The sequence below is a fragment of the Heterodontus francisci genome, chromosome 12 (assembly GCF_036365525.1).
Source record: "Heterodontus francisci isolate sHetFra1 chromosome 12, sHetFra1.hap1, whole genome shotgun sequence".
Taxonomy (NCBI): domain Eukaryota; kingdom Metazoa; phylum Chordata; class Chondrichthyes; order Heterodontiformes; family Heterodontidae; genus Heterodontus; species Heterodontus francisci.
The window spans coordinates 92,714,851-92,741,615 of NC_090382.1; the positions used below are offsets into that span (position 1 = coordinate 92,714,851).

A 26,765-nucleotide genomic window follows, 5' to 3' on the forward strand; every position below is an offset into this window, starting at 1 on the left:
TGTTCTTCTAGGTGGTAGAGGTTGCGGGTTTGGAAAGTGCTGTCTAAGGAACCTTGGTGCGTTGCTGCAGTGCATCTTGTAGATGGTACACACTGCTGCCATTGTGCGTCGGTGTTGGAAGGAGTGAATGTTTTTGGATGGGGTGCCAATCAAGTGGGCTGCTTTGTCCTGGATGATGTCGAGCTTCTTGAGTGTTGTTGAAGCTGCACCCATCCAGGCAAGTGGAGAGTATTCCATCACACTCCTGACTTGTGCCTTGTGGATGGTGGACAGGCTTTGGGGAGTCAGGAGATGAGTTACTCACCGCAGGATTCCTAGCCTCTGACCTGCTCTTAGTCATACAGCATAGAAACAGGCCCTTCGGCCCACCGTGTCCATGCCGACCATAATGCCTATCTATACTAATCCCACCTGCCTGCATTAATTCCATATCCCTCTATGCCTTGCTCATTCAAGTACCTGTCCAGATGCCTCGTAAATGTCGCTACTGTTCCTGCCTCCAACACCTCCTCACGCAGCTCATTCCAGATACCCACTATTCTTTGTGTGAAAAATTTACCCCTTTGATCCCCATTAAACCTCCTCCCTCTCACCTTAAATCTATGCCCTCTAGTTTTAGTCACCCCTACCATGGGAAACAGACTCTGGCTATCTACCCTAACTATGCCTCTCATAATTTTATATACCTCTATCATGTCCCCTCTCAGCCTCCTTCGCTCCAGGGAAAACAGACCCAGCCTATCCAATCTTTCTTTATAACTCAAGCCCTCCAAACCAGGCAACATCCTTGTGAATCTTTTCTGCACCCTCTCTAGCTTAATCACATCTTTCCTGTAGTGCGGCGACCAGAACCGCACACAATACTCCAAATGCGGCCTAACCAACGTTATGTACAACTGTAACATGACGTCCCAACTCTTGTACTCAATGCCTCGGCCGATGAAGGCAAGCATGCCATATGCCTTCTTCACCACCCTGTCTACCTGTGTTGCCACTTTCAGGGAACTATGTACTTGCACCCCAAGGTCTCTCTGCTCAACAACACTCCCCAGGGCCCTGCCAGTCACTGTATATGTCCTGCCTTGGTTTAACTTCCCAAAATGCATCACTTCGCACTTGTCTGCGTTAAATTCCATTTGCCACTCCCTTGCCCACTTTCCCAGTTGATCTATATCCTTTTGTAACCTTAGACAACCTTCTTCACTGTCCACTATACCATCAATTTTCGTGTCATCTGCAAACTTACTAATCATGCCCCTTACAATCACATCCAAGTCATTAATATATATGACAAACAACAGAGGGCCCAGCACCAATCCCTGCGGCACACCACTGGTCACCGGCCTCCAATCTGAAAAACAACCCTCCACTACCACCCTCTGCCTCCTATCACCAAGCCAATTTTGTATCCAATTTGCTAGCTCACCCTGGATCCCATGTGTTCGAACCTTCTGGACCAGCCTACCATGCGGGACCTTGTCAAAGGCCTTGCTAAAGTCCATGTAGACAACGGCCATCGCCCTGCCCTCGTCAATCCTCTTGGTCACCTGCTCAAAAAACTCAATCAAATTCGTGAGACATGATTTCCCATGCACAAAGCCATGCTGACTATCCCTAATCAGACCATGCCTTTCCAGATGCATATAAATCCTGTTTCTCAGAATCCCTTCCAATAACTTTCCCACCACTGATGTAAGGCTCACCAGCCTGTAGTTTCCTGGCTTATCCCTGCTGCCCTTCTTAAATAAAGGCACAAAATTAGCTATCCTCCAGTCTTCTGGTACCTCATCCGTGGCTAACGATGATACAAAAATCTTGTAGCCACAGTATTTATATGGCTACTCCAGTTCAGTTTCCGGTCAATGGTAATCCCCAGGATGTTGAAACTGGGTGATTCAGCGATCGTAATGCCACTGAATGTCAAGGGAAGATGGTTAGATTCTCTCTTGTTGGAGATGGCCATTGCCTGATACTTGTGTGGCGTGAATGTTACTTACCACTTATCAGCTCAAGCCTGGATATTGTCCAGATCTTGCTGCATTTCTACGCATTAATATAAAAGGTCCCATTCCCATGGCACAATTTAGAAAACGAGCATGGAATTTTCCTGGAGACCAAGTCAGTGCTCAAAAAATACAATCAAAACAGATTAATTAATCCTGTATCGTATTACTGTTTTTGGGGCCATGCACAAATTGACTGCCATTTTTGTTTCAATAAGTTACTATATCACAGAAATAATTATCTTCTCTGAAACATTTTGGTAGATCCTGATCACATGAAAGGCACTATATAAATGAAAATTATTTCTTCTCTATGTCTTCTAGGTTGTGGTTCCTCCCTGTTTCTCTATCTTGCTGTCCTTTTCTGCATCGGTCTTCCTTTTTCCTCTCCTTTACCTATTTTCTTCTGTGCTGTTGGGTGTAGTAGGAGGGTAAATTAAGAAATCCAGCTCGGGCTACAGGCTGCCTTTTAAGTCAAGGAAGACTCGTGGTCAGGCCACAAGCCAATGTCAAGAAGCAGAAAGGAAAAAGCCAGGGCTGCAGGCTGGCACCTAGGAGTAGGGATTTGGGCCAGGACTGAACAATAAAGTTCAAGCACATGTCGCTGTGGAGAATGGTGCCACAATGGTGCTACCCACCTTGGAGAAAACAACTGAGCTGGGAGGACTGAAAGGTATGTTTATACTGAAAAAATGACAAGATATAACTGAAAAATATGACAGGTCACCTCCTTGAAGTACAGATCATGCATGCTGTATGCAAGACTTATATTGTATAGATATTGAATGATGTCGTCAGTTGCTGGCTTGTTTGATGATGTGGGCAATTTTGTTAAAGTCGTGTCACTTAACTTAGGGCCTCGTGATAGGAGTTTCATAATGTAGGACTCAGTAGAATTCCTGTATATTTTCAATAATGAATTAAGCCAGAACTCACCAATAGTGTAACAATATATAAAATATATGGTGCAACAATAATGTGGTGTACTCAGCAAACTGTGAATTGGCTTCATTCACTTGAAAGATCAAATTAATTTGTTTGCTAAGTGTAGGGTACATTTACCCATAACTTTGAGCCAATGCCAAACTTGTGTAATGTAAAAAGAGTGAACATTTGACAACTCAGGAGCGAAACAGAATGAAGGTCCCCCTATTTTATTTTGCTCAGGTGTTAGATCAGACCCTGACCCCAAATTAACACTGCATTTAGTGCTGGTGCAAAGGGAAATTGTGTGAACCAGTGCAAGTGTATCCTTAATTAGCAGCATTGCTCTTTTGATGTGAAAGACTGATGTCTGTTCCATTGCATAGAGTTAAGAACAGGCACAGTCATGCAAAGTACTGTCTTCCTGAATATGCACCACTCCTTGGGTGAGAACTATTTACCTTTTATAAACAGTACACATGTAAAAGACTTTGATAAGTTTGTCCAAGAACCTCAACAACTGAGTGTTGATTTTGATATCCAAGGGATTGAAAGCAGTGATTTGATACAGTTCTATTCAAGCAACAGACTTCAGGAGAGCAAAAATTGCAGACTCGCTCTCCGTTCTTCACGTCAATACTAATTCACACCAAAAGATGATAAGAGAGAATACAAAACATGCAAGTTTGACACACAGAACTTTGCTCATCATCTATTTGATTCATACTCATTCTGAAACTAAACTTACAAAGTACCTATTACATAGATTTTCATAATCTCAGCCATGTGTAAAACTAGTTAATAGGTTTTTGCAAGTGGGATCACGTTGCATCTCAGGTGAGCCATTCTGTGAGGATGTTATTTAGAAGAGACACAGTTACTGAATTGATTGAGTGCAAGGTTATTTATGGGAAGGAAATGATGATTGTATTAAAAAAAACAAGTTCTAACAGCATATAGCAACTGTGCACAGCATACAACGAATCTTCCTGCATTCTGCAAATACGTGCGATAAATAAAAGGACCAGTATCTATTTCTCTGTGTTTGTGCTTTGAAACTGCTGCTTTGAAGACAGCCTGGGAATAGCCATCACACAAAGAATTCCTTTTGATGTGATATCACAAATTATTGTTCCGTAGCATGATTGGGGATTATTACTCTCCATGTTGGTTGTGATCTTATCAGTCTGCTCCCATGTTACCTCTAAGGAGCAGTTTTAAAGTATCAAAGTAATAAAAAGGGTTGATTGAGGGAACCTGGTAAAGATCCATAGTATTTATCTTTATAACATTTAGAATTATGAGACAACCTAATCAGATACATTCCCCAATAGTGAATATTAGTTAAAAATTACCAATGCTATTAGTAATTCCCAGAGAATTCTGAACGGAATCACAGAATGTGATTCTTAAACATGAATAAAATTCCTGGAAATGCATGCAATAAAAATGGAATTTGACTCGATCATAAACCAGTTACCCAATGATTAAGTTGTCAGCCTTGGCTCAGTGGTAGCATTCTTTCCTGAGTCAGAAGGTTCAAGTTCCACTACAGAGACCTGAATGCAAAGAGTAGGCTGATACTTTAGCGCAGTACTGAGGGAGTGCTGCACTGTAGGAAGCGAGCAATTCGGCTGCAACATTAAACTACAGTCCTGCAAGCCCTTGTACATGGACATATACAATCCAGTGACACTATTCAAAGAAAAGCAGGTGAGTTCACCCCAGAGTCTTGGCCAATATTTATCGTTCAATCAACATCACCAGTGGCGCAGTGGTTAGCAGCGCAGCCTCACAGCTCCAGGGACCCGGGTTCAATTCTGGGTACTGCCTGTGTGGAGTTTGCAAGTTCTCCCTGTGTCTGCGTGGGTTTTCGCCGGGTACTCCGGTTTCCTCCCACCACCAAAGACTTGCAGGTTGGTAGGTAAATTGGCCATTATAAATTGCCCCTAGTATAGGTAGGTTGTAGGAGAATATAGGGACAGGTGGGGATGTGGTAGGAATATGGGATTAGTGTAGGATTAGTATAAATGGGTGGTTGATGGTCGGCACAGACTCGGTGGGCCGAAGGGCCTGTTTCAGTGCTGTATCTCTAAATAAATAAATAAAACACATTAACTGGTTATTATCTCATTGTTGCTTGTGGGATCTTGGTGATTGCAAATTGGTTGCAGCTTTTCCTACATTATAACACATTTCAATGAAATAGTGGATCTTTCAACAAACATTTTAAAGGACTAATGAAACAATTTGACACTTGTTATAATATAGGAAATGCAGCAGCCAATTTGCACAGTCTCAAACAGCAATTGAATAACTAACTAAATCAGCTGTTTTTAGGTACTGATTGAGGGATAAATGTCAGCGAGGACACTGGGTGGATCAGAACAGCACAGGAGGCCATTCAGCCCATCATGCCTGTGTTGGCTCTTTGAAAGAGGTATTCAATTAGTCCTACCTCTCTTCACATCCCCAAAGTCTTGCAAATTTTCCTTTTCAAATATATATCCAATTTCCTTTTGAAAGTTACTACTGAATCTGCTTCCACCATCCTTTCAGGCTGCACAATTCAGGGAACTCCCTTGCACCTCTTAGAAATAATACCATGGGGTCTACATGCAAAGGCAAACAAGGTTTCAGTTTACCATCTCGTGAAAAGCAGCACTTCAGACAGTGTAGCATTCCCTCAGTACTGTGATGAAGTGCAAGACTAAATTATATATTCAAGTTCTTGCAGTGGAATTGGAACCAATGTTTCCGCTGGGAAGGTACCATGCAGGCCTTGTTCCATATTAAATACAGCGCCTCCCGACCACCCAAAAATATTTAAAGATAGCACGCATTGAAAAAATTGACTGCATGCAACAGCAACATTTTAGAAGCAACAGTGGCTGGAAACCATGACCTTCTGACTCAAGAGGCAAGAGTGCTACCACTGAGCCAAGGCTGACATCAACTATTTTATTTAAAAAAAAATTCTGCTCTTCCATTTGTATATTGCATACCTTCTTCTTTGGTCCCACCAGGGGAGGCTGAACTCCATTTATAAGGAGGTCTGTCAGCAGCTTGGAGACAAATTCTCTTTTGAGATGAACATTGACAAAACCTATATGAGAAATGAAAGTAAGTATACAAGCATATTCTAATTCAACATCCTGTTGAAAAAAACACAAAAGGATGGAAAACAGTTTTGAAGGCATCTTAGTCGAGAACTTCCCATGTATGATATTGAAATGTTAACAGGATTTCCAGGATGCTTATCTGTTATCAGATTGCTTTGTTCATTTTGTACTTTTTGGCTAATTTCTGTTGCTTTGTTATACACTGATAAAATGTTTTTTTTTGGAACAAGAACAATAATTTCCTTTTCTGACATGGTTTTACAATAGGGGACTCCCAGGGGTGTGTGAATAATGCAGAGGTACAGGAAAATTTGAAAACAGAATCATTGGGCTGAATTTTACGCCGACCCTGTGGGTCGGATGGTGGTGTGGGGACAGCGTAAAGTTGAGCGGGAGGCTCCGGGAGCCCTACCTGCCCCGCTCCTGCCTCCGGTCAACTTTATGACAGTCGGGTGGGGGGGGGGGGGGGAACTGCCCGCCCAAAGCCAATCAAGGTCCTTAAGTGGCCACTTAACGGCCCTCGCCCGCCTCCACGGGTATCTTACCAGTGGCAAGCGGGCATGCTGAGGACGTGAAAGGCCACCCAGTGAAAGCTGTCAGCCTTTCCGCGCCCGGGGGAGAGGGGCGGGCCATGGCAGTCGGGCACAAGGTGCATGATTGAGGGCCACCCCCACCTCCCAACTCACCCCTGGGATCCAGGACGCCCTCTCCCCTGTCCCCCCAAACGACCACTCAAGCCTCACCAGGGAAGCACCGATCTCCCTGGTGAGACAAGCCCAACTTACCTTTGTTTCTGGATCCTTGTTGCGGCTGGGCTGCAGTCCCAGCAGTGGCCACCACTTCCGGTGGTGCTGCTGGGACTAAGAGTTGCCAGCCCGCTGACTGGCCGGCAGCTCACTGAGGCGGGACCTCCTCCCTCAGGCAGGTGGAAGACCCGCCTCAAGACAATTAAGGCCCGGGGAGCTGTAAAGTACGGGACGGAGCCCCAGGCTAGGCAGAAGCATTTCCATCCGCTTAAGGTAAAATCCAGCCCATCGTTAGGTTACCAGTTCATACTTCAGCTCCCTCCATAGCAAGTTTTTATCTCAGCTGTAGTGTCACAAGCAGCCGATTAGTAGAGGTCTGGTACTCCCTCCACAGGGAGCTGGGAAAAAACTGAAGGCGCAAGAGATAGGATAACAAGATAGATAGAGTCATAGAGAGATACAGCACTGAAACAGGCCCTTTGCCCCCCCCGGATCTGTGCTGACCATCAACCACCCATTTATACTAATCCTACATTAATCCCATATTCCCTACCACATCCCCACCTTCCCTCAATTCTCCTACCACCTACCTACATTAGGGGCAATTTACAATGGCCAATTTACCTATCAACCTGCAAGTCTTTGGCTGTGGGAGGAAACCGGAGCACCCAGCAGAAACCCACAGGGAGAACTTGCAAACTCCGCACAGGCAGTACCCAGAACCGAACCCGGGTCGCTGGAGCAGTGAGACTGCAGTGCTAACCACTGCGCCGCCCATAGTTCTATCTTTATTTCAAACTTTTGAAACAGATGGAGTTAAATTTAAAGCTGCCTTCCCTTACCGATTCCAAAATGCAGAAAAGTTGTTTATAGAATCAGGTTGATTCTTAGGGAAAATTAGTCAGGATACCTGCTCTGCATGCAAATTATACAGGGTCAATGCAGTAACAGTCACGCAGAGCCCAGATGACATGTGAACACCAGCTTACCCATACAATATACCCATACCCATACAAAAACCACCAAACACCCATACAATAATGCCTACTGTTTCTTTACAATATGGATGATTGACAGCTCTAACTTGAGAAATTCTAGATTAAATTAAGTATTGTAGAATTTTTCTAGTTTTCGTTCTGGTAAAACATCTGAACTCCATTGATGAACAGGAAATCTGCATCTAACTGTAGGATTGTATCAAGGAGGCCGACAAAGGGCTGTTTCATCCAGTGATAATGCTGTTATCATATTCTTAAATACTTTCTAAAAAAAAAATCTTCTGAACTGATTTTACTTTCCGTTTTTAATTATTCTGTTAATTTAATATCAGACTATCTTTTGGCTTGGTGTATTAACTGGAAATAAATCTAACTAATAATTTTAGTCTGCATTGGTCTGGGATATTTTGCATTTCAGTAAAGTCCGAGGAATTCAGTAGGCATCCCATACAATCCACAAATAAGGGCTAAATGTTAAATCTGGCCACAATAACATATACATGGCACGTATACAGACTCTGGACAATAAGGGACTGTATGCTTAATGATAACATGCTTTCCCATGAACATAAGGACAAAAGTGTTGGACAAAATCCTGAACTGTAATAGCCACAATGTTTTGGCAATGGCCTGGGGGTTCCTATACAGAATGTTCTTCAGCTGGAGATGCCACGTGACCCAAGGAAACATTAAGAAAGTGTCAGATTAGCCCACGTGCTGGCACTCGGCAACAGAAGGTTGTGGCTTGAAACCCATGCCAGGATTTGAGCACATATTCCTGCCTGACACTCCAATGTGGTATCAATGCACTATAGAGACGCTTTCCTTCAGTTGAGACTTGAGACTGGCATCCTTTTTGACTTTCCAATTAATTGTTAAAAAGCTAAAGGGAAAGACACTAGGATTGGTGTTCTGGAACGATGAGATAGTGAAGGGTCTTTTCACCTGAATCAATCTAATTAGTAAAGGGAAAATACTGAGTCAAAACAAAACTTCACATAGCAGAGATTTAAAAATGAGCTAAAAGAAACAAACACAACATAGATTTAAGGTGAGAGGGAAGAGGTTTAAAGGGGATCAAAGGAGTAAATTTTTCACACAAAGAATAGTGAGTATCTGGAATGAGCTGCCTGAGGAGGTGGTGGAGGCAGGAACAGTAGTGACATTTACGAGGCATCTGGACAGGTACTTGAATGAGCAAGGCATAGAGGGATATGGAATTAATGCAGGCAGGTGGGATTAGTATAGATAGGCATTATGGTCGGCATGGACGCGGTGGGCCGAAGGGCCTGTTTCTATGCTGTACGACTCTATGACAACCAATAAATAACACTTACCTGGTCCAGCAATTTCAACCTTTTCAATAATATCATTTTTTGGAATGTTATTGATAATTTTCTGGGCAATCTCTATGGGATTAATCTTCTCTCCTTTGGCTTTCAATAGCTGAAAAACAATCCATAAATAAGGAATATTGTAAATTCCTGTTTGAGAAAATTGTTGAGCTATAATGCATGAATCTACTTCTGATCCTCATTTGCTCACAAAACTGAGACTTTCTCATTCCTCCCTTTCTAGCTGTAGAGGCAGTAACACTAGGCAGAACCATTTATTATTTGTATTTGTAATATTCAAAATGGCGCTGCTTGTGAACTTTAGCATCAGAAGGTTCGCTCAAATATTTGGAGACTACCTCCTTGCTCTGTTTCTGATGTTGGGGACTCATGTGCTTGGCTGCCATGTTTTAGTTAATGCAAATCCTCCTCTGCTACTGTATAGAAAGAATAGTCACTGCATTAATTGTTTGACCTGTTTGTTTTTAAGTTCCCTTCCTTCTACGGTGATAAAAATTGGCACAACTGGCAAGGAATGAACGTGAGAAAAGAAACCTCAGGACTAGTTCTCAATAAAATTGAGGAAATTACTCTTTTCAGATGACAAAAATACAATTTTTTATTTTGGCTCCAACATGTTGGAAAGGCACCACAGAACTTATTAAAAATACCAATTTTCTGCAAAGATCCATTCCTAGAAATATTTTTAATGCCATTCACATCCTTTTCAGATTCATAGCATATATCGATTTATTCTGTTCAATATAAGTGGGGGAATATTTGGAATGCTAATATCTTAAGTTACAAGAACTTTTATTGTAATACTTTGTTTACACATGGGCTTAAATTCACTATCTTTTTTATTCAATTTTTTAAGCTGGTCCATTTTAGTTAAATTTTCTGGATTGTAGGCATTTTGTAGTATGTAGTATACACGTGCCTTGGGACGTTCCACTATGTTAAAGGCACTATATAAATGCAAGTTGTTGTAGGTTGCATTTCTAGATATAGTCTTTAGGGAAAAAAGAATACCTGGAAAAACAAGTTAGTCAGCTCTTCAGTAATCTATAATACTCAGTTTTTCTCTGTCTAGACTGTTTTGATTGGTCAGTTTAAGGGGAACGTCTGTTGGTGGGTTCATTTGGTGGTCAGTGCTTGGTGCACACAGAGGGATGTGGAGCACGCAGAGGATTGGAGCACGTGATGCATGCGCGGCTGCCAATGGTAAGTGGTGGCAACAGCTGGGTTGGGGTTGGTGGAGAACAAAAACTGCTGAAGGTAAGAGGAGCCCAAAAACAAACCTGGCTGGAAAGATTGTTTCTTTGAGGGATGGGATTGATGCGGAGGAATGGAATGGGGTTGGCGTGGGAGGGGTGGATGAGATGATGGAATTGGCTAAGTGTGACAAAATGTTAGGGACAATTCTTTGGTACAACTTATGATTCAAAAGCTATTCTTTGTGCTAAAATTGAAAATTCACTAGATTTGAATGAAAAAGTTTCAGAAAAGCTGTCAGGTCAATTAAAAAAATACATCAGCATTGATTCTATAGACGAAGATGATAACCGTCTATATCCGCCAGAGTTTCTACACAGTCTAACTCCAATGGACATGCCTCCGCACAAACTTAGACTCACGGAAGCAGCAGTTATAATGTTGCTAGGAAACTTCAATCCTAAACAAGGACTTTGTCATGGAATAAGATTGGTGGTTCGGAAGCTATTTTCATCAACAATAGATGCTGAAATTATAACAGGCAGATTTCAAGGAAATAGTGTGTTTATTCCTCGAACAATATAGACCCCATCAGATGTAATCCTACCTTTTCAAATCAGGAGAAAATAGCTCACAAGTACTTTCATATTCTATGACTATAACAAGTAACAAGGCCAGACTCTTGACAAAATTTGTACTTATATTCCTAGGCTTGTTTTCCAGAGTAAGAAGTTTTGATTCTGTTAATGAAGTCTTTGCTGAAAGAATAATTAGAAAACCTGTATATAAAGAAGTACTGTTGCAATAAAGAGACTAATTTGACCATAAATGTTTTGCGGGTCTCTGCTGGTTATAAATAAATGGTAATTGGACTTTGCAGTGAACAAACACAGAATGGTTTCAGTGCTCCACTGGGTCAAAGTTTTCAAGATTTCCCAACACCTTGCTTTCTGATAAAGTAAAGATATACTTTTACCTTTGAGTTTTCCTCGATAGGCCACTCATTAACTGAAAATGCAACCTGATCTTCCCCAGCTTCTGACTCCAATTCCTCTTTCACTGAGCTCAGATTCTCTCTTTTTCTAATTGAAAAGATGGTATAACTGGGCAGAACCAGTTGTAAATGTAACTATACAGTACAAAAGATATTAGATAATGGCACTGTATGGGAAAGTTAGTACCAACTTGAGGTTTAAAATTATCAAAGAGTTATTCAATGTTTCACGGTAGTGCCCTCATCCAATCTGTCTCTGGAGAAGCAAAGTCTCTAGCTGCACAGCCCATTTTTCATGAAATGTTCTTGCAATACTGTTAAACTGCAAGACGTACATTTTAGTGGACATAGTCAAATAAGATGATCTCAGCTGCTGTAGGCAACATAGTGTGTTATTTTATCTGTCCTGCTGCATTAATAAACTACTTCTGTTTGACAAAAAGGTGTGAATTTTTCTTTTTTGATGGCACAACTTTTTAAATCATTCAAAAGCTATTTCTCAAAAATACACCTGACCCCCTAAATGTGTTTTGGTGCCAAGGCACAGCTCAAATACATGTTCCAAATCAATGCAAGGCCATTATTACACTCTTACTCTACAAATTAATGCATTAACTGCTAACAAGCTGTGGTAGCTGTGAAACAAATAAATACTGCAGACAACATCAGTCTCAGGTGATTACCTGCTGTGTATCAATCCTCTGCAAGTAATCTTGTTCTTTAGTTCAAAACTTTCCCTTACCTGAGATATTGCCATGGCACTGTTGCATTGGTAATCTCCAAATTTTGAATGCTGGCTTGGTGTGACTGCTAACGGTAGGTTCTCAAGATGTGGATAGGCAACCTTGATGGCAACACTGAAAATGCTCTGTAGATGTTGGTTGATGTTTATCATGCCGGTTCCTGCTTTGCTCTCCTCGTCTTGAAGACTCTGAAATAAATGAAACACAAAAAGAAAACAAGCTGCTTTTTGGAATCATATCCACATTTTCTTCATAGTGCATGAAGAGCAGGTGAAAGTGTTTTACTTGTATGTCAGTAAGTGGAATTCAGCAGAAATCAATTTTACAACATTAGGTGGCTCCTCAGTGAAATGTCCAAACATTATAGAACCACAGAAAAATTAAGGCACAAGAAGGAGGTCATTCAGCCTGTCGTGTCCGCACCAGCCGAAAAAACTAGCTGCCCAATCTAATCCCACTTTCCAGCACCTGGTCCTTAGCCTTGCCGGCTACAGCATTTCAGGTGCATGTCCAGGTACCTTTTAAAAGAATTGAGGGTTTTTTCCTCCACCAACGCCCGTGACAGTGAATTCCAGACACCCACCACCCGCTGGGTGAAAAAGTTTTTCCTCATGTCCCCTCTAATCCTTCTACCAATCACCTTAAATCTGTGCCCCCTGGTAATCGACCTCTCTGCTAGGGGAATCAGGTCCTTCCTGAATACTCTATCTAGGCCCCTCATAATTTTGTACACCTCAATTAAGTCACTCCTCAGCCTCCTCTGTTCTAAGGAAAACAACCCTTGCCTATCCAATCTTTCCTCACAGCTGAAACTTTCAAGCCCTGGCAACATTCTTGTAAATCTCCTCTGTACTCTCTCCAGAGCAATTATGTCCTTTCTATAATGTGGTGACCAGAACTGTACACGATACTCCAGTTGTGGCCTAACCAGTGTTTTATACAGTTCCAGCATTACATCCCTACTTTTGATTTCTATACCTGAGCCAATAAAGGAAAGCATTCCATATGCCTTCTTCACCACTCTGTCTACCTGTCCTGCCACCTTCAGGGACCTACCACTCTCAATATTCTCCTGTTTATTGTGTATTCCCTCGCTTTATTTGCCCTTCCCAAATGCATTACCTCACACTTACCTGGATTGAATTCCATTTACCACTTTTCCACCCACTCAACCAAACCATTGATATCTTTCTGGAGTCTACGGCTGTCCTCTTCACTCTCAACTACACGGCCAATTTTAGTGTCATCAGCGAATTTCCCAATCGTGCCTCCCACATTTAAGTCCAAATCATTAATATATACCACAAAGAGCAAGGGACCCAACACTGAGCCCTGTGGAACGCCACTGAAAATAGCTTTCCATTCACAAAAACATCCGTCAACTACTATCCTTTGTTTCCTGGCCCTGAGCCAATTTTGGATCCAACCTGCCACATTCCCCTGTATCCCATGGGCTTTCACTTTACTGACCAGCCTGCCATGTGGGACCTTGTCAAATGCCTTACTAAAATCCATGTAAACCACATCCACTGCACTTCCTTCATCAATCCTTCTTGTTACTTCCTCAAAAAACTCAGTTAAGTTAGTAAGACATGACCTTCCCTTAACAAATCCATGCTGACTATCGCTGATTACTCCATGCCTTTCTAAGTGGCAGTTTATCCTCAGAATAGATTCTAACAATTTACCCACCACTGAGGTCAGACTGACCAGCCTATAATTATTTGGCCTATCCCTCGCACCCTTTTTAAACAATGGTACAACATTCGCAGACCTCCAAACATCTGGTACCTCTCCTGTATCTAGTGAGGATTTGAAGATGATACTCAGCGCATCTGCTATTCCCTCCCTGGCTTCCTTTAACAACCTGGGATACAATCCATCAGGCCCTGGCGATTTATCCACATTCAAGGATGCCAGACCCTCTAGTACTTCCTCTCTCATTATGCTTATCGTATCTAATATTTTGCACTCCTCTTTAACTACAATGTCTACATCAACCCTCTCCTTTGTGAAGACAGAGACAAAAAACGCATTAAGAACCCTGCCCACATCTTCTGCATCCAAGAAGAAGTTCTCTTGTACATCTCTGATAGGTCCTACCCTTTCCTCGGTTATCCTCTTGCTCTTAATGTACTGATAAAACATCTTTGGGTTTTCCTTGATTTTACCTGCCAATCATTTTTCATGCCCTCTCTTTGCTTTTCTAATTTCCTTTTTTCCTTCACCCCTGCACTTTCTATACTCCTCTACTACTGCTACAGTTTGAGATTTGGGGATGCATAAGTTTTGACAGCAGCAACAGATGCACAAAAAAGATATTCAAAGAGCAGCAAAGATCACCATTAATGAGTAATACCATATTTCACCATGGAACAAAGAACAGGCTAACTGAAAGTTCAGCTGCTTATCTTCAGCTCAGTAATATGATAGCCGTCCATTTGTCATTTAACTGCATTATCCTACCAATAAAAATTCTCCCACATGGACCTTCTGATGTAACATCTTTTAATTTTTCTTTCTTCCTCCCCAAGTATTTTCTCCAAGCACATCAGCCTGCTTTCCAAATGAGTTACAAGGTTTCACATTAAAACACTACTCACTCGCTTGAGAATGTTTAACCGGTACTTGAGTTTGGTGTTTTCCTCTAACATCTCACCCAGGCCCAAGGAGTAATCAAGCATCACAGGATTTTTCAAACTCTCAATTTCAGTGATAAGAGACTTGATTTCTTTCTCCTAGGCAAAGGAGTTAACAAGAAAGAAATTGAGACACATTTCCGATAAACAGTGGGGTAGATTTCTAGCTTGTGCCCAAGCATAAAACAGGTCCTCTTCTAGAAATGTATTTGTCATTTCCACAATGGAAACAAAAATTGTTGGTTTCTGTAGTGGACAATCGATTCAAGGCATAGGTTTCTATTGCCAGGGCAACAAGTTGAAAACACACTTCAGTACATTTTACTCACACATCATAAATTTCAATAAGCACATCAGGCAGGTTTTATTTATCTATTCAGTAATTATTTTTCTAACGATGATCATTTTAACCCCAAGAGAATAATAGAAAGAGAAGAGAAAAACTGCATTTACATCATGCATCACACTTTTCACAACATCCCCAAGTGCTTCAATCCAATGAATTACTTTTCAAGGGTGGTCACTATTGCAATTACAATTATGAACAAAACATTACACATAAATTCCACTGCAAGAACAAGCTTTATTTGAAAACCAGTCACAAATCTTACCTTTTCCCTAAAAGAAACATAATGAAGCAGAAATGTCTCAGTACTTTTTGCTGATTGACTATTCACAACTTATAAAATTATGGGTTACTAACCTCAGTCATGCTATTGGTGAGAAAGCTATGAATGTGCTATATTTGTAATTGATAAAGTGCCACGTAACAAACCTGCTGCAAAGATTAAGATCCCTGATACTGAAGTGTCAATATGGGAAAGGGGTTGACTGAAGGATAGAAATAGCAGTAGTAAATTAACATTCCTTGGATTGGTAAAATGCAGCGAATGTGTGGCCAGGGATATGATCTCTGAAGATTAAATAGGTTCTTTGTCAACAGTCAGGCAATCAGTTACTACTAAGGCATTACATGCTACATGCACTGTCATGGGTTGTATTGATTTGTTTGTTTGGGACTTCTGGCTATGATAGAAATCTTCCTGAATACCTGACATTAGACTGCATAGATTAAAATGTCAAAAGTAATGGACTGGACAATCATACAACCTGAATGATCTCTGATCAGATAATAACAGCAGAACAACGGCAGGCTGCCTACCCACATAACTAATAGTAATCCTTAAATATGTTGCTTGGCTCTCCCAACACAGAGACTTAAAAACCTCTATGGCTCAGCCACAGCTGGCATTATTCTGTCTAGAGTGAGTCCTATTAAAAGAGTAAATGGAATGTAAGTTTTCCTGTTGTTATAATACAGCTTTGTTTCCATCAACTGATAACCAGTAAAATTAAGTTTTCTTCCATACTATTTCTGTTGCTAGAGCTCACTAACACATTAACAGGACTGCATTGTCATACCGGGTTTGGCTCCTTACTCCAATTCTTACATCTTGGGAGATGAAAACACAGTCACAAGTGTTTAAAGGGAAAAAAAATTGAAAGAGAAAGTAACTTTATTGGCAAACAATTAATCTCAACCTCCTATCTCCAAAAATGTGTTTAATTAAAGATCAACGAAGAGCTCACTGTTATTCAGATATTGCATTGTAGTGCAGGGTCTGCTGGTGTTGACTCGTTGCTGAGTGGCTTCTGCATTGGTTTACACAGGCCAACATGAACTGATACTTTCACCAAAGTCATTGATGTTTTTTCCTTCAGTGTGACTTATCTTCATTGGTTTATGTTTTTAGAAGATATTTTTAATTATATATGTTATATTTAACTATGGTTTCAGTGTCAACAGCCATCCTTGAATAAGTTATAATAATAAATGTGGCCTAAATACCCAGAAGCAGATTTCAGGCAGCAATTAAATAAGTGAATCCACTAAATACCTTGAATTATGTTTTAGGTGGATTCTACCAACTGGGAATTAAATACATAAATAGGTATGGCTTCTGTTTCATTTAATCAGGCTCCAGACAAGCACCAGCTAGTAACTAAATAAATTGATCCACCAGCCATCTATTTGTTCATTAAACATATCTGTCCTGATCACTTGCAATGGTGTTTCCTGTGCAGCAAGCCAGGAGTACATTAATTATTTAGATAGATAGACCCTGCATAAATACAGTCACCCTTCAAGGAAAGACGCCAATCTAAAAATTCACTAACTGGGCTTTGGATACAGCTGGATGGCCACCATCACACCATATCCACTTCATTATAAAACACTATGACGTTCTGTCAGCAATATGACGGGTGATTCACTAATCTATATAATTACAATTACAGACAGATTCATTATTAATTTGTATCTTTTAACAAATGTTTTACTCATTTCTATCACTAAACTGTTTTTGCTATTTAACTTCATCTTATCCTTCCTTTGCTGCTCTTTTGCTCCCAACATCCATTTGAAAGTGGAAGCAATTCAAAAATTGTTTACGTTGGCTGAAAAATCAGGTTAAAAGGTCAATCTGCATTTAGAGGCTGGACACAGCTGCATTTTAGATTGACCCTTGACTTGGAAATCGGATCCAAACAGGAAATGTAATATCAACACAGGAAGTGGTCCATGGCAGCCTGACTATCTGACTAAATAAACTCATCTGAGATACTCAGATTCCTTATCCAGTAAGCTTCCACTTACCTTAAATTGATACGTCAACAAAAAAAATCACGAGTGCAAATGACACACTAGAATTTACATACACAGTGTCAGTCGATCAACAGAAAGTTTTCATTGTGAATTTACTCAAACTTTAGTTTGCAGAATTCTGAAAGCATACTATATATTATATTCCAGCTTCCATACAACAGCATGTACTGACTATGGTGAGGTCAATAAAACACAGCCATCTGATTTGGAGTACCTCCATTTTTGCCTTGTGCATGGAAATTTTTTTCTGAACAAAAACCTGTTATTTCCTGGCATCTCAGCTTTTAGGAAAAGCCTGCCAGAAATTTCTGGCATTTAATTGAATAAAATTAGTTTCCAATGCGTGATCAGGCTCACTAACAAACTTCCATTATGTGGTGGCTCAGTGTGCAAGGTGTCCAGCCATTGCTGGGGCTGAGGACACAGAGCTAAGAGTGGCAGCACACTTATAAATTCATAAGATCATAAATTATGGCAGAGGAGGAGGCCTTTGTACCTGTGTGAACTCTTCAATACATACTACCTACTCCAAACTCATTTCTCTGCCCTCTAACCATACTCTTTTATAAAAATTTGTCCTGCAATGCTTATCCAAGATCTTCATTCGAAGAAGAGTACTTGAGCTCTCCCAGTATATTGGACAACATTTATTCTTCAACCAACATCACTGAAACATAATATCTGGTCATTTCTCATAACATTTTGCGCGCCTTTATTGTGTGCAAATTGGCTGCAGCACTACAACAGTGATTATAATTCAAAACAACCTCATTGGCTGCAAACTGCTGTGGCACGTCACAAGGTCATGAAAGGAGCTATATTTATTTCCTTTAAGTGACATTATTTGTATTTGACTGAATTGCAAGAGAGCACACCAGCCTCTATTACAATTTGTGTGAAAACATTTCTTGTAACTTCCCATTTTATTTAAATCTGTGCATCCTTGTGATCAATTCACCAATCAGTAAAAGCAATCTTTTGCTATTTATTTTCTCAGTACATTTTATAACCTTGAAAACTTTGATTAAATCCTACATAATCCTCATTGCTAGTGAAACAGCCTGGCTTTTTAAGCCTTCACAACTACATGCATGGTAACCTAAAAAACTAGCAAGAGTTGACCAAAAGTTTCAAAGCATCTGACAAAACTGGAGAAAGTTGATAAGAGATATTAAATATTATGAAAGGGTTTTTTTATTCATGGGTTGTGGCCATCGTTGGTCATTTATTGCTCATCCCTAATTTCCCTTGAGAAGGTGATGGTGAGCTGCTTTCTTGAACCGCTGCAGTCCAGTTTGATGGGGCAGATGTAGAGAAGATGTTTCCATTTGTGGGGGAAACCAAAGCTAGGAGCCATAAATATAAGACAAGTCTTGAATACATCCAAAAGGGAATGCAGCGGAAACTTCTTTACCCAGTGTTTAGAATATAGCACTCACTACCACAAGGAGTAAATGAGGTGACTAGCATAGAGGCATTTAAGGAGAAGCTCGATAAACACATAAAGGAGAAAGAAACAGATATTGATGGGGGTAAGAAGAACAAATGACTTGCATTTATGCAGCACTTTTCATGACCACCAAATGTCTCAAATGCTTTACAGCCAATGAAGTATTTTTGAAATGTAGTCATGTCATAATGTAGAAAATGAAGCACCTAATTTACACACAGCAAACTCCCACAAACAGCAATGTAATAATGACCAGATACCTGTTTTTTGTGATGCTGATTGAGGGATAAATATTGGCCAGGACACCAGGGATAACTCCCCTGCTCTTCTTCGAAATATTGCTATGGGATCTTCTACATCAGGTTGTACAACCATTTTGCGTGGGAGGCGGGATGGGGGGGGCACATTACAATTTCTGTCTTACATAGGGGCCTGGTGAAATAATTTCAGAAAGAAAAAGGCATTAAAAATGTATCTTACTATTAATCAAAACAAATGGGAGTTTTGTGAAGAAGCTTTAAATGAGAAGATTAATTTACTGACTTACTTTCTCATCACTATGTTGGACACTGATTTAGTGAGATACCTGGCATTTTTTTGCTTGCACAAGTGTTTGCCCACACACTTCTTGTAGCGACGTTGAGTATTCTGGCTGGATGTCCATCTGTCAGGAATGATCTTGATCACTCTGCGTGTGTCTCTCTCTGTTCTCCCTCCATCTCTCTCCCCCCGCTGTCTCCGCTCCGCTCCCCACCTCACCCCCAGTCTCCGCTCCAACCCCCACCACGCCGTCTCCGCTCCTCCCCCCCCACCACTCCGTCTCCGCTCCTCCCCCCCCCCACCACTCCGTCTCCGCTCCTCCCCCCCCACCACTCCGTCTCCCCTCCTCCCCCCCCCACTCCGTCTCCCCTCCTCCCCCCCCACTCCGTCTCCCCTCCTCCCCCCCCACTCCGTCTCCCCTCCTCCCCCCCCACTCCGTCTCCGCTCCTCCTCCCCACTCCGTCTCCGCTCCTCCTCCCCACTCCGTCTCCGCTCCTCCTCCCCACTCCGTCTCCGCTCCTCCTCCCCACTCCGTCTCCGCTCCTCCTCCCCACTCCGTCTCCGCTCCTCCTCCCCACTCCGTCTCCGCTCCTCCTCCCCACTCCTCCACCTCTCGCTCTGTCTCTGCTCCGCCCCTCTCTCTCTGACAGCTGCAGGGAGCAGGAGTGCTCAGCACAGCAGCTTTGTGGTTGGTCAGTTTGTTTTTTTAATTGCCAGTTTCACAGCTGACAGGTGCTGACATCAGGAACAGTGGTTTCCCAACTTCGGCAGCTTCCTGGTTTTCCGGCAGGCTGTTAAATAAAAAGTCGGAAGCCGCCTGAAAATCCCAAATCTGTCCTAAGTTGGAAAACTGCTGTTCCCAATCTCAGCAGCGAAACTGACTGCGATTTTTTTTTTTAATCGGTCTGAAAGACAATGGGAAATTTCTCATTTCTCAAATACATCTGTGGGCCGGATGGAAACCTTTGGCTGGCTGGATCTTGGCCCGCGGGCCTTATGTTGGACAACCCTGTTCTACATCTACCCGAGCAGGCAGATGGGGACTGAGTTTAATATTTCAGCTGAAAGGCAGCACCTCCAACGGCGCAGCAGTCCCTCAGTACTGCACTGGAATGTCAGCCTTGATTTTTGTGCTCAAGCCCTGGAGTGGAACTTGAACTCAGAACCTTGTGACTCAGAGGCAAAACGTTACCAACTGAGCCACGGCTGACACTGTTAGATGAAGAAGGGTGGCAGGAGGCTTATATGAGCATAAACACCGGGATGGACCCGATGAGCTGAATTGTCTGTCCCTGTGCTGTAAATATTATTTAATACCCAGGGAGAACATCCCAGAATATATGCGTATGACAAATTTAAAAAAAACTCACTGCAATTGTAGTGTGGACATGGACGTGTCACAATTTAAATCAATTGTGCGTGTAAAGGCCATTTCTGTAATTTACTATCTGTATCTCATTTCATAGTACCTCTCTACCCTGACTCTTCCTGCCGACCAAGTGTGGAAAGCACATGAAAACAGCATGAGAAAAGTTTAAATGAAACACCTAGTTGATTTTCAATCGCATATGCAGGCAAAGCACATGGATGCTACTGATCGTCAGCATGTATCATAAATGGTTAGTATTTGCATCTGTGGTATCCATTAACCAGTTGTAATTTTATTGACTCAAATCTAACTATCTCAATTTTAAAATACCTTTCTTTCATTAGAAAGGGTTCAAAACAAGAAGCAACAGTTTAAAATGGAATTTATTTCCTTTGATTCAAGCAACCAGCCCACAACTACAAAGGAAAGGAAACTACAAAGAAGCTGGTCAGCACCAAACAGTTATAAATTATGTTTCGAGTTATCTGTCTTATTTTTATATTGGAATGCAATCAGATGAGCTCCTCTTCCACAGTTTGTTTCTACTGTGTCTACCTACTGTCTTTTCATGTTTGTGCTTGGGGCCAGGGCTGTTCAATTTACTGTCAATTGACACCCTCTCTGTACTAACGCTTGTCTTTCACCACACCATTAACATACAGTTTGCCTTTGTTCCATGACCTTCTGGCCAGTTATGTTCTGTGACCTTGTCCTGTCAACACCTCTTTTGTTATCTCTTGCTCCACCCCTGCTTTATTTGCTTAAAACCTTTTACATTTCTAATTTGTCAGTTCTGATGAAGGGTCACTGACCTGAAACGTTAACTCTGCTTCTCTCTCCATAGATGCTGTCAGACCTGCTGAGTATTTCCAGCATTTGTTTTTATTTTAGTTCCTCTTCCTTATTGCACAGGATTAAACAGAAAATATTCACATTGACAAACTGGGACAGACCTTCATTACTTACCTGCAGTATTGCTGATGACAACTTTCCATCTACAGTGTGATAATAATACACTGCTCACTTTGATTGACAGATGTACAGAGCAGTGTAAATATATAGTGGATATCAGAATGTCTGTACGCCCTACCGAGCCAGCGGCTTTTGAGATGGCTTGGCCATGTGAGGCACATGGAAGATGGCAGGATCCCCAAGGACGTATTGTACAGTGAGCTCGTCACTGATATCAGACCCACCGGCCGTCCATGCCTGCGCTTTAAAGACGTTTGCAAACGCGACATGAAGTCTTGCGACACTGACCACAAGTCGTGGGAGCTAGTAGCCAGCAATCGCCAGAGCTGGCGGACAGCTATAAAGGCAGGGTTGAAGAGAGGCGAGTCGAAGAGACTCAGCAGTTGGCAGGAAAAGAGACAGCAGTGTAAGCAGAGAGCCAACTGTGTAACAGCCCCGACAACCAACTATACCTGCAGCGCCTGTGAAAGAGTCTGTCTCTAGAATTGGCCTTTATAGCCACTCCAGGCGCTGCTCCACAAACCAATTAACACCTCTAGGCGCTTACCCATTGTCTCTTGAGACAAGGAGGCCAAAAAGGAAAGGAAAAGGAACAGAATGTCTGGGATCCTAACAGACACAGTCCAAATAGACAGACAAGCAGCAGTAATAAGTGTTTGGTGGCTGTTAGCAAGTATGCATTAAAACTTATCCATGGGAGCTAATGTACCTGCTTAGCAGGACATGGTAAATTTAAATCAGCTCTGCACTGACTGTCAGATTGCAATTGTGGACAAAGAGGAGCATGAAGTGAAACACTTATGATTGGAATAATTGCAATTATTTCTAACATTATGGTCATGAAGCTTTGCTGGACGATCCTTTCTATATTAGAGTGCCAAGAACCACAGACAATATTCCACTTGTGGCCTAATCAGTGTTCTGTGAAAATTAAGCATCACTTTCTTGCTTTTATATTCTCTGCCGTTATTTACAAAACCAACAACCCCATCCACCTTTTATTTAAATGCCCTTTTTCTATCTGCAGTCTTAACCTTAAGAATTTGCACTTCTAGGTCTCGACTGCACTCCTTTGAACTTTGTCCTTTCGGGTGAACTTTCTTTCCCAAAATGTTCCAATTCTGCATTTACCACCAATCTGCCAAACTTTTTTAATCAACATATACTGTGAATGGCCCAGAATTTGCTTGAATCTGGCATCTTGCAGCATGCCCTGTTAGATTATTTTCTTCATGGAATCATAGAATGGATACAGTACAGAAGGTGCCATTCAGCCCACCACATCCATGCCAGCTCTCTGCAACAGCAACTCAGCTGATCCCACTGACCGCCCCCCACCCCCCTTTTTCTCCATAGCCCTGCAAAATTTTTCACTTCAACTCATTATCCAATTCTCTTTTGAAGGCCTCTATTGAATCTGCCTCCACCACCCACTCGGACAGCATATTCCATATCCTAACCACTCACTGTGTAAAAAAGTTTTTCCTCATGTCTCCATTGCTTCTAAATCGGTATCCTCTGGTTCTCGATCCTTCTGCCAACGGGACCAGTTTCTTCCTATCTACTCTGTCCAGACGCCTCATGATTTTAAGCACCTCAAATTTTCTCGCAATCTTCTTTTCTCCAAAGAGAACAGCCCCAGTTTCTCCAATCTATCTAAGTAACCGAAGTTCCTCATGCCTGGAATCATTCTCATGAATCTTATCTGCACCTTCTCTAATGCCTTCACATCCTTCTGAAAGTGTGGTGCCCAGAACTGGACACAATACTCCACCTGAGGCCGAACAAGTGTTTTATACAGGTTTATCATAATTTCCTTGCTCTTGTACTCTATGCCCCAATTGATAAAGCCCAGGGTCCTGTATGCTTTATTAACCCCTTTCTCAACTTTCCCTGCCACCTTCAATGATTTGTGCACATATCCCCTCAGGTCCCTCTGCTCCTGCACCCTCTTTCGAATTGTACCCTTTTTTATACTTATTTTAGTTCTTCCTAACAAAATCACATCATACTTCTCTGGATTAAATTCCATCTGCCACTTGTCTGTCCATTCCACAAGTCTGTACAAGTCCTCTTAAGTTTATCACTATCCTCTTCACAATACTTACAAGTTTTGTCTCATTTGCAAATTTTGAAATTGTGCCCTGTATACCCAAGTCTAGGTCATTAATATACATCAAGAAAAGAAGGGGTCCTAACATTGATCCCTGGGGAACCCCACTGTATACCTTCCTCCAGTCCAAAAAAACCATTCACCACTCCTCTGTTTCCTGTCACTCAGCCAATTTGTATCCATGCTGCTGTTGTCCCTGTTATTCCAGGAGCTCGAACTTTGCTGACTAGCTGGCTATGGGGCACTTTATCAAATGCATCTTAGAACTCCATGTACACCACATCAACCCTCTCTATTATCTCATCAAAAAACTCAAGCAAATTAAACACGATATGCCCTTGATAAATCCATGCTGGCTTTCCTTAATTAATCCACATTTGTCCAACCGACTGTTAATTTTGTCCAAAATTCTCATTTCTAAAAACTTCCCCACCACTGAGGTTAAACTAACTGGCCTGTAATTGCGGGACTTACCCTTACAATTTTTTTTGAACAAAGGTGTAACATTTACAATTCTCCAGCCCTCTAGCATCACCCTGTACCCAAGGAGGATTGGAAGATTATGGCGTGTCTCCACAATTTCCATCCTTATTTTCCTCGGTATCCTTGGATGCATTTCATACTGTCCAGGTGACTTGTCAACTTTACATACAGCCAGCCTATCTAATACCTCCTTTTATTAATTTTCAGCTCATCCAGTGCCTCAACTACCTCCTTTTTCACTATGACTTGGGCAGCTTCTTCTTCCTTGGTAAAGACAGATGCAAAATACTCATTTAGTACCTCAGCCATGCCCCTGTCTCCATTAGTAAATCCCCTTTTAGGTCCCTAATCAGCCCCACTCGTTCTTTCACCATCCTTTTACTGTTTATATGCCGACAGAAGAATTTTGCAATCCCTTTTATGTTAGTTGCCAGTGCCTTCTTATAATCTCTCTTTGCTTCTCTTATTTGTATTTTTCACTTCCCCTCTGAAGTTTCTGTATTCAGCTTGGTTCTCAATTGTATTATCCACCTGACATCTGTCATATGCACCCTTTTTCAGCTTCATCTTACTCTCTCTCGTCATCCAGGGAGCTCTGAATTTGCCTTATCTTTCCCCCTCGTGGGAATGTACCTTGACAGTACCTGAATTCAAAGACTGGTGTGGTAGAACTGGGTCTGGTTCATGGGAAACTGGTACCAGTACTGGGGAAAGTGGGGGCTGGACTGTTGGGACGGTCTACACCTGAACCGTGCTGGGGCTGGTGTTCTAGTGAGTCGCATATTTAGGGAAGTAGTGAGGGTTTTAAACTAAATAGTGGAGGCAAGGGATCAAATTTGGGAAGATGTGGTGAATCAAAGAGTAGAGACTAGGCAAGGGAGATGGGAAATGATAAACAGACCGTGACAGGAAAAGGTAGACAGTACAAATCTAAGAGTAAATCAGCAGTCAAGGACATTATAAAAATAATAAAATGACAAAACTAAAAGCTCTGTATCTGAACGCACGTAGCATTCAAAACAGTTGAACTGATAATGCAAAAAGAAATAAATAAGAAATAAATACGACCTGATAGCCATTACAGAGACATGGCTGCAGAATGACATAGATTGGGATCTGAATATTGAAGGGTACATGACATTTAGGAAGGACAGAAAGCTAGAAAAAAGTGGAGGGGTGGCTCTGTTAATTAATGATTTTATTAGCAAATGAGAGGGGGATGATCTAAGTTCAGGAAATCAGGATGCAGAAGCAGTTTGGGTAGAGATGAGAAATGATAAAGGCAAGAAGTCACTCGAGGGAGTGATGTACAGGCCCCCTAACAGTAACCGCACGGTTGGACAGAGTACAAAGGAAGAAACAATGGGATCTTATCAGAAAGGTACAGTGATAATCATGGGAAATTTTAATCTACAAATAGACTGGAAGAATCAGATGGGCAAAGGTAGCTAGATGAGTTCATAGAATGTTTTCGGGACAGTTTCTTAAAAAAGTACATTCTGGAGCCAACCAGACAGCAGGCTATCCTAGATCTTGTATTGTTCAACGAGATAGGATTAATTGATGACCTCATAGTGAAGGCACCCCTATGTAGCAGCGATCATAATATGATTGAATTTTATATTCAGTTTGATGGAGAGAAGAATGGGTCCAAGACTAGTGTTATGACCAGGTGAGAAAGTGGTCTAGGGTTCCCTCTCACCTTCACCTGGTCTTACCATAACAGGATCTTCTCACTTCAGGAGCAAACAGTCTTTCTGAGTTCAAAACTCTGTGGCGAGTTCAAAAAACCCTGGACCAGTTAGTCATGTGACCAGCTGGTTTAACCAATTCCTGTCTTTTGTGGATTGTATCACCTTAGCAGTCTCTGAAATGCTCTTCCTTACACCATCAATGCCTGGTGATCAAAATCCATTGTCCGGGAATGGTCCTTTTGTCTCCACAAGCAGAGTCTGTTAGTATTGTTACAACTCAGTGAGAAAGGGGTCTAGGGTTCCCTCTCAGCCTTCATCTGGTCTTGCCATAACAGAGTTTAATTGTAAACACACCGTGTTTTTAGCTCCCCCTTGGTGAATCCTTGTTCACTGCTTTCCAATTATAAGGCAAAGAAACCAGCACAAACAGGTTTTGTTCGGTTTAAAGAAGAAAGGTTGAAACTTATTAAACTTAAACTCTAATTCGGTTAATGCTTATGGATACACGATGCGCCCATGCTAGCATGCATGTGCGATATATACATGAAGATAGAAACAGAAAAGAGCAGAAAAAAATAAAGTTGGAAAGTTTGAGGCAATCTCTGAAGAGAGTTTTTGTTACAGTTCTTCAGGCTCACTCTAGAATCCTTGATTGTGGGTAGATCTTGCACTTCATTGGGACCCAGTATTCTTCTTAAACCTTGTTCACTGTAGACGGCCTTTCTCTCTTGCGGTTCATGTGTCTTCAGTGGATTTGGAGT

At 41.7% G+C, this 26,765-nt stretch overlaps 1 protein-coding gene across 2 annotated transcripts in view; it reads right to left on the reverse strand.

Annotated features, from left to right (window-relative positions):
- Nucleotides 1-26,765, reverse strand: part of rars1 (arginyl-tRNA synthetase 1) — a 60,763-nt gene that overhangs the window by 29,390 nt on the left and 4,608 nt on the right. The window contains exons 2-5 of one of the 2 annotated variants that reach the window (XM_068043865.1): nucleotides 14,683-14,817; nucleotides 12,079-12,267; nucleotides 9,131-9,239; nucleotides 5,933-6,033 (exon numbers count right to left, since the gene is read on the reverse strand). In XM_068043865.1, the coding sequence (XP_067899966.1) occupies nucleotides 5,933-6,033; nucleotides 9,131-9,239; nucleotides 12,079-12,267; nucleotides 14,683-14,817 (534 nt within the window). The remainder of the gene's footprint in view (nucleotides 1-5,932; nucleotides 6,034-9,130; nucleotides 9,240-12,078; nucleotides 12,268-14,682; nucleotides 14,818-26,765) is intronic. The other variant, XM_068043866.1, reaches the window with a different exon arrangement.